The 13,369-nt window shown below is 35.2% G+C and overlaps 1 protein-coding gene across 1 annotated transcript; it reads left to right on the top strand.

The window, feature by feature from the left end:
- Positions 1–920: 920 nt before the first annotated feature.
- LOC128169189 (uncharacterized) lies at positions 921–13,096 on the top strand. The gene is made up of 3 exons (XM_052835354.1): positions 921–1,434; position 2,434; positions 12,626–13,096. The coding sequence occupies exons 1-3, from the start codon at positions 947–949 to the stop codon at positions 13,094–13,096; spliced, it is 960 nt and encodes a 319-aa protein (XP_052691314.1). The 5' UTR covers positions 921–946.
- The last annotated feature ends 273 nt before the right edge of the window (positions 13,097–13,369 follow it).

A 13,369-nucleotide genomic window follows, 5' to 3' on the forward strand; every position in this document is an offset into this window, starting at 1 on the left:
TATAAAGCTCTCCGATAACGATAGAATTAAGTGACATAAAATGGTATTATGTGCAATGATTATATGTCTCTAAGTCCCAGCAACATGTATAGTATGGATAGTGCGAATAGAGATGTTCTTCGTTGTGATGTTTCTTGAAATACAGATTCATTTTTTTTTTGAATGTGTAAAACTTTTATTAAAATAAAACATACATAATTGTTACAGATAAAACAATTTATCGCTTTTACTCATAATTTATATATTAGAGAAACAACAAACCTCTGCGATCCATCATGGCGGTGTTTAATTGATCCTCTTGGTCTTTCTGTCCTCGGTAGTCATCACGTGATTAATATACACCAAAGAACGGAGTAAGGTAAATGTTGATACATTCACAAGCGTTCGGTAGATTTAAAGCACCCGTATTCAGTTATACAAATATTTACATCCAATTCTTTATGTATTGGATGGTGTTTTCGAAGAAAGGGCCGACACCATTATCTCCCCTTTGTCACGCACTTTATTACTAGAGTTATCTCCCCATTGAATATATAAATTAAAGCCCAAGCCCAATAATCTTTCTTTCACTTCCTGTTGCTGAGAAGATAGGTTGGTTAAGTTTATATTATATTTTTATCTTTGATAAGCACGTGCTGCAAATAAATTTGTCAAAAAAATACAATTTACAAATTATTGTCAATCTTTAATTTCGGCTCAATTAATGCCGATGCTTTCATTATGTTTTGATTTATATGGATTTTATTTCGGGTAGCCAAATATTTGGATAACCTTTCCCTTAGCCATTTTGATTTTTTTGTTGAATTTTCTGATTTCCTCGTTTGATCAAGATAATTATCGATTAATCTCTTATAAATATATACACATGTTAGACTAATTTTGAAATAATTTGTTTTTAATTAACACTTGTTTATTTCTACATATTGCGAATTATCAACTGATTAAAATGCCACCACGGCGGTCCAAACGGATGAGAATTGAGACGACAAGGGCGAGCGAAAGTAGAACGGCAAGGACCAGGGAGCAGCGACCCAATGGTATAATGGATGATGGCCCATCAGAACCGGTGCAAACCAATTCGGAGGTCACGCAACCATCAAGGACAACGACGTCATCTTCTTATGCCATATGCATGGACGATATTCCTCCAGCAGTCCCATCGGTCCACAACATGCTAGGTATGCACGTTAGCAACGCAATTAAACAAAAAATTATAGAAGGGCAGTATATTGATCTGGCCTCTCTATTACTTCCTAGACCTGGTGACGATGAAAAAAAAATAATTGTAAATAATATGGGGGAAATAATATCCAAGGATGCTAACCCAAAAAAGGTTGATACCATAGAACAGTGGACTGATCTCATGTTTATATTTGCTGGGATTTATCTTAGTGGCCACCCTGCTAAATCCATAGAGCTTTTGAAATACATGCAGTGTGTTAGGATGGGGGTAATAGGGGAGCAGTGGAATGGAAAGAATACGATGTTCAGTATAGGTTACGTAAGGCTCATAATCCAGCATCATCATGGGGGGAAGTGGATTCTGAGCTCTGGTTAATGTACATGACCCCAACTTCAACCGTTTATGCTCCTCAAACCCTGCCAGAGCTACATCCATAGGAAAGTGCTACAACTTCAATTTCAAAGGGTCTTGCGAAAAGTTTCCTTGCACGTACACTCACAGTTGTTTACGTTGTAGCGGCCAGCATGCTATGATACACTGCACTCTTGCTCAAACTCATATGCATAATTTTCGTGCCCCCAGATTCCCAACACAACATGCTAACAATCAACCCAGGACACAACAATCGCATTTCAGAGGACCCCAGAACCCCAACAACCTGCGCCCCCGTTTTAGATTTACAAACCCACAAGGTGTGGGGCCTCGGCTAAACCCCTATTAAACTCCCGGCACTTGAGAAGTACTTGTCAAATTATCCAAAAACTCAGACTGCGAAAAAATTATTTTTAGGGTTTTCCCAGGGTTTTCAATTATATTACACGGGGCCAAGAATTCATATTCAATCAAAAAATTTGATATCTGCGTATGAACATCACAACGAGCTTCGAGAAAAAATAATGAAGGAAGTAGAATTAGGACGGGTTGGGGGGCCATTTTGGGATCTACCAATTTCAAACCTCCGAATTAAATTTAGAATTAAATCCTCCTTAGATTTTTTAATATCGGAAACCCAATCTGGCTTCATTAAGGGTCGTTATATTGGTGAAAATACTAGATTTGTCTATGATTTATTATCCTTCACTGAGTCTAAAAATATACCTGGTTTACTGGTGCTCATAGATTTTGAGAAAGCTTTTGATTCTATATCCTGGAAATTTATTTACAAAGTTTTAAAATATTTTGGTTTCGGTGAAAATATAATCACTTGGATAAAAATCCTAAACACCAAGATCACAGCTTCTGTTTTACAGTGTGGTGTGCTATCTGAACAATTTCCTATATATAGAGGTTGTAGACAAGGCGACCCAATTGCCCCATATCTTTTTATTCTTTGTGCAGAAATATTAGCTATCCTTATTAAACAAAATGTAAATATTAGAGGCATTGTAGCCAATGGAAAAGAACATAAAATATCCCAATATGCTGACGACACAACCTTGGTGCTTGATGGTTCTTCAGAATCCCTTTTTGCTGCTCTGGATACCATAGATCTTTTTTAAACTTTTTCAGGATTGCAGATAAATAGTTCAAAAACAAAAATTGTGTGGATAGGTTCAAAAAAATTTTCTAAACAAGTATACCATCTTACAAGATGGAAACTGGAGTGGGGTTGTACAAAATTCAATCTGCTGGGAATAGAATTCTCTGTTGAGTTAGAAAAAATTGTTAGTCTAAACTATAGTGTTCAAATACCTAAAATCAAAGCTTTAATACAACAGTGGAAAAGGAGAATTCTTACTCCTTTTGGTCGAGTTACTGTAGTTAAAACATTACTTCTTCCAAAACTCAATCACCTTTTTATTTCCTTACCAAGTCCAGATAAAGAAATTATTTCTTCCCTTACCAATCTTTTTTATGAATTTATATGGAATTCAAAAATAGATAAAGTCAAGAGACAACTCATTACTCAAGACTACTTAAAGGGTGGTATTAAAATGTTGGATATTAACAATTTTTTAGTGTCATTAAAATGTTCATGGATAAAGAGGTTAACAAAAGATAACAAACCATGGACGGATATATTTTTAGACATTCATGGCAACAAAGTGGTAAAGCATTTGTTAGACTTTGGTGACAAATATGTACAAAACATAATAAATCATAGTAATAATTTTTGGAAAGATGTTTTACACTCATGGTTAAAAGTTTTAAGAACAATTGACTATTCATTATCTACAACAAATGTATGTGCTATGCCAATCTGGTACAATACAAATATATGTGTTGGTAATAAACCAATCATTGTTTATAATTGGTATGAACATGGTATTAAAACTATAGGTGACTTTCTAAATGAAGATGGTCAGTTTTTGAAACAGCATGATTTTGCACAAAATTATAGACTGTCTAATGTATGTACAATGCTATACAACAGTGTTATTAATGCAATATCTAGTTTCCTTAGATCTCAGTCTATAAAAAGATCTGATGTTAGAAAATATTACTATCCATACATTCCATTTTACTTTGAGTATGTATTACTGTTTGAAAAATGTTCGAAAAACTTGTACAATCTTATTAATAGTAAAGATATTATACCAAGTTCCATTCAGAAATGGAACACTGAACTATCCATGCAACTACAAATTAATGTTTCTGTTAAAGAGTTCTTTAAAGTATGTTTTAAAACAAGTGCTGATACCTCAGTACAATGGCTTCAGTACAGAATTCTTTTCAGAATGTTGCCTACAAAATACTATCTTAAAAAAATCAATGTAAGCACTGATGATTGTTGTTCTTTTTGCAAAGAAGATGTAGAAACAATTCAACATGTATTTATTAAATGTTTAGAAATACTGCCATTATGGAATAAACTCAGCATGCATATCTATTGTAAAACTACAAATAGAATTGGATTTAATGTTAATAATGTAATATTTGGTGAAATACCTCTAAATCAGGGTAACAAAGTTGTAAACTTTATAATTTTGTATACCAAACAGTATATTTTTAACTGTTTGAAACAAAAAAAGATCCCTCACTTAAAGGGACTATTACAACATATCTATTTCAAATATAAGGTTGAAAGATACATATCAATTAAATCATGTGAAATGTTAAAATTTGACAAACAATGGTCAAACTGGAAAAATATTTTTGAAATTTAATTCTCCTGTAAACAATTAGAATGTGTTTCTGATATTTATGTGTGCAAGTGTATGAAAGGGTGTGTGAGTGCCAATAAATATTTGCTTTGTCTTTTTGAATTCCTTGTAATAATTATGAAAATGACAATAAAAATTTAATAAAAAAAAAAAAAAAAAAAAAGAAAAAAAAAAATTTCAAACCTCCGCATATCTCCCATCGGAGTGGTGCCAAAGGGGGACAACTCTGGTTGGAGATTAATAACACACCTCTCATTTCCTAAATTCAATAGCGTAAATTTTTTCATAGACCCAGAGGAAAGCTCAGTTAAATATACATCTTTTGACTCGGTTATACAGATGATTGCTAAAATTGGTCAGGGGGCATTTATAGCAAAATGCGATATAAAATCAGCTTTTAGACTTTTGCCAATATGTCCAGGGGATTTTGACCTACTTGGTTTTATGTTTGATGATATGTACTACATTGATAAGTGTTTACCAATGGGGTGTTCTGTGTCATGTAAGGTCTTTGAAGAATTTGCAACATTTTTAAACTGGTTGGCAATAAAAAAATCTCATGTAGACACAATAGACCACTATTTGGACGATTTTATATTTGCGGGTCACAATGCTTCTGTTTGTAAGGACACCATGTCTGCATTTCATAGTATTTGTCATGATGACACTATTGAAATGCTGGTTAGAGTACCTTATCCAAAATGTGTTGAACTCCAAAATCTTTTAAAACAATTGTCTCCACTCAAAAAAGTCACACTTAAGCAGTTGCAGTCAGTGCTGGGAAAACTTAATTTCTTTACTAGGGCAATTCGGCCAGGCCGCGCATTTGTTCGGCGCCTGTATGACGCCACCATCGGTGTCACGCAACCACATCATTACCTAAGAGTTACTCAATCTATACGGGAGGATATTTTTATGTGGTGTAGGTTTTTGGAGGATTTTAACGGTGTGTTTTATTTCTTAGAAGAAGAATGATATTCAGATCAAAATCTCAATTTGTTCACCGATAGCTCAGGGTCTGCTCAACTAGGATGTGGGGCGTATTTGAATGAGGAGTGGTGTTTCTTTAGTTGGCCCAAAAATTGGAAATATATCGATGGGCATCACGACATGACCCTATTAGACTTTATCCCTGTGGATTTATCTGTTATCATTTGGGGCAACAAATTAGCCAACAAAAAAATTACATTTCACATTGACAATCAGGCATTGGTTGCAGTTTTGAACAAACTAACCTCTAAATCTGAGCTTGTCATGGTATTAGTTAGAGCATTTGTCTTAAAATGCATGCGACACAACATTTTATTTCGTGCTGAATATATTTCAACTAAATCTAATAATATTGCTGATGCCATTTCTCGTAAACAGTGGACCAGGTTTCGCCAGGCCGCACCAAACGCAAGGAGGGACCTCGAACCCATCCCCCACTCATTTCACAACCTTATTTCAAGTTTGAACTTGATCGGCTGCTAGAAGCTGCAATATCCGATAACACACACAGGGTTCAAAAAGTCGGTTTACTGTCGTATCAAAAATTTTGTCATCAGTTCGCACTTGTATATTGGCCTCCAACACTATGTTCGGTGGTTCAGTACTTATTGCGTCTATCAACATCTGGCCTTGCTTATTCAACGGTGCGTTCGTATTTGTCTGCAATTTCTTACCACTGCAAGTTACAAGGAATAGGGGACCCAACTTCTCAATTTGTAGTTACAAAGCTTTTGCAGGGCATGAAACGGTTAAATCACAATTCTGATACAAGACTGCCTATAACTAAAGACTTGCTTGAAAAAATAATTTTGGTTTTACCCACTACATGCACTAATTCTTATGAAACAAGTCTTTTCTCGGCAGCATTTTCACTGGCATTTCATGGTTTATTTCGTGTCGGTGAATTGACTGTTCACTGTAAAATTCCGAACAATATTGTACTTGGTATGGAAAATCTAACTCTAGACCCTGAGAAACAGCTATTGTTAATCAATCTCAAACATTCCAAGACTGACCAGGTAGGAAAAGGTACCATTTTGCAAATTGGTAAATCTGAGGGAGTTGGGTGTCCATTCAAGCTTGTTGAGAAATATTTAAGTGTTCGCCCGTTGACTGCAGGGCCTCTTTTTTGTCACTTTGATAAGACCCCGCTCACAAGATACCAGTTTACGGCAGTACTCTCAAAATCAATAGTTCGTCTTAAGTAACCGGAGAACACAAGATACAAATCTCATTCTTTTCGGATTTGAGCTAGCACTGAATTGGCATTGCAAGGTTTTTCTGCGGAAACAATTCAGAAATGTGGAAGATGGAAATCTTCGTGTTACAAGTCATACATTCGCATACCAAAATTCTAACTCATAGGCTTTGCTTGTCTATTGTAGACAAACAAAAAGTGTGGTAAGTGGGGTCCTCAATACTGAAGCATGCTCAATTAGAAGCATTTTTAAGGCCTGGAGGTCTTCACCTGAACCTGAAAAGGCTAAATATTTCATTATGGTGGCAGGGGTACAGTGGCCTGAAATTGTCTCAAGTAGAGCAGAAGCTTAAAACCCTTGCAAAGGTGGGTCCTGCACCAAATGTCATTTTAATACACTGTGGGGGAAATGACTTAGGGGAGACATCTATTAGAAAACTCAGGCTAGTTTGCATGAAGCTTTTTCAATTTATTCAAACCAACTCCCCACATTCTAAGGTCATTTGGTCTTGCATCCTTCCACGCATACAATGGCGTTATTCTCAAAACTCTCGTGCTATGGAATCACAACGTAAACGCCTTAATTCTTGTGCATCCAGGTTAGCCTTGCGGTATGACGGCGCAATTATCCGCCATCCTGATATAAAGCGTGACTCCTTGTTCTTCTGTGATGGAGTACACTTGTCAAAATTGGCTAATGCTGTTTTCCTAAATACTCTTCAGGGGGGCCTTGAGGCTATCTTAACAAAAGGGCATGCTTGTTATCCGGCTTAGCAAGCTTACCCTAGGGCACGGTTGTAAGTTAACCCATATGGTGGCGGAGTTCCCAATCTCTAAAGCTCCATAGCTGCTTTCGAGTTTGGGAACTTATGGCGTGAATGAGCGGCGCTGGTCATTTCAGACTAGCGCATGTATTATTATGTGGGCATCGACCCCTGCACCTCCAAAGGGTCAATCGTAAATTCTGGACTTCTGCACCTCCCAGAGTCAAGGTATTAAACCTGTGAACTTTGAACTTTGAGTGAACTTTGAATGAACTTTGAACTTTGTTTGAATTTGTTGAATTATGTTAACTACATGTATGATGTTACTTGATGTGTTGAATTTTGAAATTTGGGGCATGCCCTTTGTCATGTATGGCGGCCCATTACCCTTAAACAGCCGTGCCCAATCATCGCCAGATTTGAAATAAAATTAAAGAAATTTATAAATGTTTTACTATTTGTGTTTTGTTGCGCACTTTTCTGAGATAACACTAACATTAAATATCAAACAGTGACCAATACTCCAGCTGACACCGCAACAACTCAAGTAACCCCATGCCCACCTTCATTGTTTGATCCAAGGAGTGGTATACCCTTGGAAATGGCTCAATAGAGATTATAAGGACATAATGTTTGTGTTTTTAATCACATCATAACGTCATCAGCACCAGTTCGTGAGGCCTGAAGGCGTGGCGGAGCCGAGCCTTCTATGGACTTTACTGACCCCACAAATAATATAACATAGTACAGGCCTCACGAACTGGAGTTGATGATCGATAAATGTAATGCATGCACAACATGTATACTTAATGAATATTGCAAAAGTTAAACTTACTCGGCTTACCTCCATGCATGGTGTTTTGATCAACACCAGGAAAGCCCCCTTACGTTGTATTGTTTCGTTCTAGCACATAGCACAATACAGTAATAATATTATACGTGTATAATTTAAAAACAGTAGTACAGAAGAGGAGAATATCTAATATACAACCATTGTGAAATTGGTCGTATGGGCGAATTTTTCTATTGGATTTTAAGCTCAAGTTCCTTGAAAGGCAAGTCGTGTCAATTAGTGCTTACATTTTAATTTTTTTTTAAATTAACAGAACACAATTCGGTTTCAATTATTTTCATTTAATTTGATGGTTTTTTAATTAACAATACATGTATATATTTGTAAACATCTTGTTCATTTATAACAAAACTGTCCTATCTGTCTCAAGTTATTGTTTAGACTTTTTAGATAAAAATACACATATCTGTGAAAGAAGTTTAATTGAAATAAATTGATGAAGAGGAAAATATTTGCGACATATTCATTGACGCATAAACATTTTTCACTCAAAAAACAAAATAGCAGAAACGAAAACAGGTTTTTTTTAACATGGATTTATAATGGGTTAAGTTGACATTATTTCTCCTTTCGGATTACCTCCCAATTTTTAACGTTATCGTATGATGTGTTAGTATATGATTAGAGATTGAGCACAATGTACTGAGTAATAAAGAAGTAGATGAACAAAAGAAAGCAAGACTAGAATTTTAATTTTGCTATTAAGAATACCGTTAAACTGAATTTTTCTGCAGGATGCTGTTTTTTGCGAAACTATGCAGTAAACCCTCCATCGCAAAGTATACAATAGAAGATGTCCATAAGAATTCACTTGAAAAGACCCTCTTTGGAGTCCAGACCTGTATATAACTTTATTTATTATAATAAAGTTCAAAAGATAGTGCCTGTCAGTTAAGGTACATCACTCCACCAAAACTTGTACATTTTAAGACACAACGTCACAAAATGGCGATTCGAATAATTTGCTAGTTTCTTAAAATTGTTTTTATCAATTCATTTGGTTGAATATTGGCATAGCTCATTGGTTAAAATATCGGGTTTGTGATCAACAGATCACGAGTTCAAATCCGTCAGGGGCTTTGTTCACATTTTTGGAATTTAATTTTTATAAATAGAATATGTATCCAAAATTGCATATTTTTCCCTTATTTGAATATTTATCTTTTCCATTATGATTTCTTTCATAATAAACTGATTTATTGTAATCGAGTAATTTTCAGCTGATTTGATAAACTATTTCAAGGTTAACTTTAAGTTTTACTCATTGCATGTGATTTGGGCACTTGTCAGGTTACATCGGTACCAAGGTACATCGCTTTGTACTGATATTCTTTAAAATTGAAATGCTTGATTGCTTTTTATCTGAAATGAAATAATTTCCCTTAAATGCAACTGTTAGAGTACTTTACAGGGCTTATCTTGAGATTACATGCGTGTACCATATATGTATTTGATCAGCAGCGTAGTCACTTTATTGTACAGCCTAAGATGCCAATTAAGGGGTGCTTTTTTTTTTTTTATAAATGACGGATGAAGAGTACCATTTATGTTCAATCGTTGTAAATTTAGATGTTGAAAACCTGATCGGAAGACGGAGAGGATCACAAAAAAAATTTATTGATGAATTTCAAGCAAAATTTCAACAGGATATGCATTCTTAATACGTCCAAGATGGCTACAATGTGCAAGTTCTTTGTGTATTATAATGCGCCGGGTACAATATATTTAAGGCTTCCCCTGCTCCATTGGTACTGTTTTACCTTTTTCCGAAATGTCTAAACTTCCTTAGAAAGTTGTGCCTGATCTTTTGAAAGATAATATTTTTTTAATGAGAAAAATTGTATTTTAGGCACGCTGCAACCATGTTTATTGAATGTATAACGTTTTTTACACTGGTTTTGGGTATCTGATTCAGCAGTCATGTAGTCATGTAGCATCACTGTCATTTTTCATAATTGTTTTCAAATTAAGAGTCAGGTCTGAGAGATATGTTTATTTGAATTCGTCATGGCTATTCTACTGTTTCCTGTGCTCAATATGTGATCGGAATTATTGCTTGCTGTTGTGGATTTCTTTTATAATTCAGTGCAGTTGGTCAGTTTTAGTTATATTATAATGATTATACCTTATTAAAATAAACGTTGTAATGAATAAGATTTGGGTGGGGAAATGGAATGTCCAGACTACCCTTGGAGTTGACTATTCCAAGGGTATATAAACAGCTGTGCTGTGGAACCTGGAAGAGCAGAATACATGGGGTAGAGAGGTCGAAATAGAAAGAAAGAAAAAAAAGAGGAAAGAGAACAGAGGTAAGAGGTAGTGTCATGTAAAGACTAGTGGCAAGAAACCCAGGGAATTGAGGTGAGGTGCTTGGTGTAGTAAACCTGAAGTTATTGAGACACCTCAAGTACCTCTCTCTCAATAGGAACCGGGTATAGACACACGGTACAGAAAGCCCGCCCATACAGTTGATTATTGTTTGTGATTTTAACATTATCCAATTAGAGAAAAAATATTATAACAATCATTATTAACTCGGGTAGAGTTAAAGGATAATTAATTTTATATGTTATCCATGAGAACAAAACACGTTACAATATAATAAGATTATATGGAACCTTTTGAAAGTTTTGAAACTTCTTATACTAGATAATTACTCTTGTGATTGATGTAAATATTTTATAGGTATAAGCATCAAGTATTATCTGAAATTTCACTGTTTGCAACATTCATATAATGAAAAACATATGTTTAAAATACATTGTAGAAGGCATAGAAAATAAACTGAAAATTTCTGCAAAGATTCGGAAAGACCTGTCGTGAGCTCAAGTGTCTATAAGGGATATACGAAACAAAAACTGTTCGGTATCTGACACAATACACCACTCGAGTCTTATATCTTGCTGAAATTTAAAGTGAGAATGGCGAATATGGTGAATAAAATAAGCGCTAACAAGTAAAACAAAAAAAAAAACCCATGCATAATGAAATAAACTATATTTTTAGCCAAAAAAATCATCATTGAACTCCAAGCTTTGCAACAAAAGTTGACGGGAAAAAAAACGAGTTTGAAAAAACAACAACTCGAATGTATTCCGTCTTATTACATCGAGTGATACAAACGCGCCTGCATTAGTTGTTTTGTTCTAGAAATTGTAAATAATTTAGAATTGGATGTATCCCTACGCGCTTTAACCAAGCCAATTTTGACGTATGGACAACTTTCAACTATTGTTCTATATATAACAAAGTTATGTAGCGTCATCCTTCCTATACTAGTCCAATAGCATTTTACTTGTATATAATGCTTTGTAATTGCTGAACGTGGGCACAAAGAATTGACGTCACAAACATGTTTAATGGCGCAGTATTGCATGCCGGGCATTTTAATATTTTAACAACCGAAATAAGAATTATTGGTGAATGACGAGTGTTCATGTTCAGGTAAGATGGTAATTATAAGAATGGTTTCTTTTTTTATTTAAGCACTCCTCAAATGATGTAAATAATACATATTAGATCATTATCTTTATTGTTTACAAATCAATGATACTATAAGTCTATTGATCACGGAAACATTTGATGTTTCGAGATTGGTGTTTCCCTATAGCACTTTTTCTTTTTTTTCTTATTTATATACTGACGAATACAGATTAATACTCTCGGGAAATCAGGTTTAAACACCGGGAAATATTACTTATTCATAGCTTCTGAGAAATAAAAGCGAAAACTACACATTCAATTCAACGACACTATAAATGAAAACAGATCGATTGAAACTCTAAAGCAGGTCCATTTAAATAAATATAGGCAGCAGTGTGTTATTTTCTTTTAAGTAGACTCTTTTATAATAAAAACGTCAACTTCTAATATGTGGTCTATACTGTTGATCGATTACTCAGAATATTATTTTTCATAATGAAAAAAATTATTTTTAACAAAACAGAAATGAATCTAATGTATACGAAAAAAAAAACATGAGAAAGAAAGCTAGAGTACAAGTTTAACAGAGAAAGTCTAACTAAGAGGATTTTAATATCGTAAGTTTCTCCTTACTTTCGATAATCAATTATACAAGTATACAAGGATCAAACTCGCTCAAAGAGAAAGCATTGTTAGCAGTCACTCTCTCTGAAATTTATCTTTTGTAAAACATATCTGCTCTTTCCCACCCAACCCTCTCTGTTTCTCTTTGACGATGTGCAGTCATTAGTATGACAAGATCCTAAAATTGTTTAAATAACAGGCCATAAAAAATATAAAATTATGAAACAGTTTTGAAAGAATGTGCTAGACCTAATTCAAAAGCATCTTTTTTTTGCTAAGCAGGTTTTGATTTTGATACCTAGACCCTCAACGTCATGGAAGCAGCAAGCGCAGCATATAAAACTCGTCAGTGTTCTAAGTGTTCAGAGAACACAGAGTACTATTGTGAATTTTGTCCATGCTATCTGTGTAGAAAGTGTAAAGAAAACCATGTTATAAAACTTGGAACAGTAGACCATAATATTAGAGCTTTTGAAATACATGCAGTGTGTTAGGATGGGGGCTAATAGGGGAGCAGTGGGATGGAAAGAATACGATGTTCAGTATAGGTTACGTAAGGTTCATAATCCAGCATCATCATGGGGGGAAGTGGATTCTGAGCTCTGGTTAATGTTCATGACCCCAACTTCAACCGTTAATGCTCCTCAAACCCTGCCCAGAGCTACATCCATAGGAAAGTGCTACAACTTCAATTTCAAAGGGTCTTGCGAAAAGTTTCCTTGCACGTACACTCACAGTTGTTTACGTTGTAGCGGCCAGCATGCTATGATACACTGCACTCTTGCTCAAACTCATATGCATAATTTTCGTGCCCCCAGATTCCCAACACAACATGCTAACAATCAACCCAGGACACAACAATCGCATTTCAGGGGACCCCAGAACCCCAACAACCTGCGCCTCCGTTTTAGATTTACAAACCCACAAGGTGTGGGGCCTCGGCAAAACCCCTATTAAACTCCCGGCACTTGAGAAGTACTTGTCAGATTATCCAAAAACTCAGACTGCAAAAAAATTATTTTTAGGGTTTTCCCAGGGTTTTCAATTATATTACACGGGGCCAAGAATTCATATTCAATCAAAAAATTTGATATCTGCGTATGAACATCACAACGAGATTCGAGAAAAAATAATGAAGGAAGTAGAATTAGGACGGGTTGGGGGGGCCATTTCGGGATCTACCAATTTCAAACCTCCGCATATCTCCTATCGGAGTGGTGCCAAAGGGGG

The sequence above is a fragment of the Crassostrea angulata genome, unplaced genomic scaffold (genome assembly GCF_025612915.1).
Source record: "Crassostrea angulata isolate pt1a10 unplaced genomic scaffold, ASM2561291v2 HiC_scaffold_106, whole genome shotgun sequence".
NCBI lineage: Eukaryota > Metazoa > Mollusca > Bivalvia > Ostreida > Ostreidae > Magallana > Magallana angulata.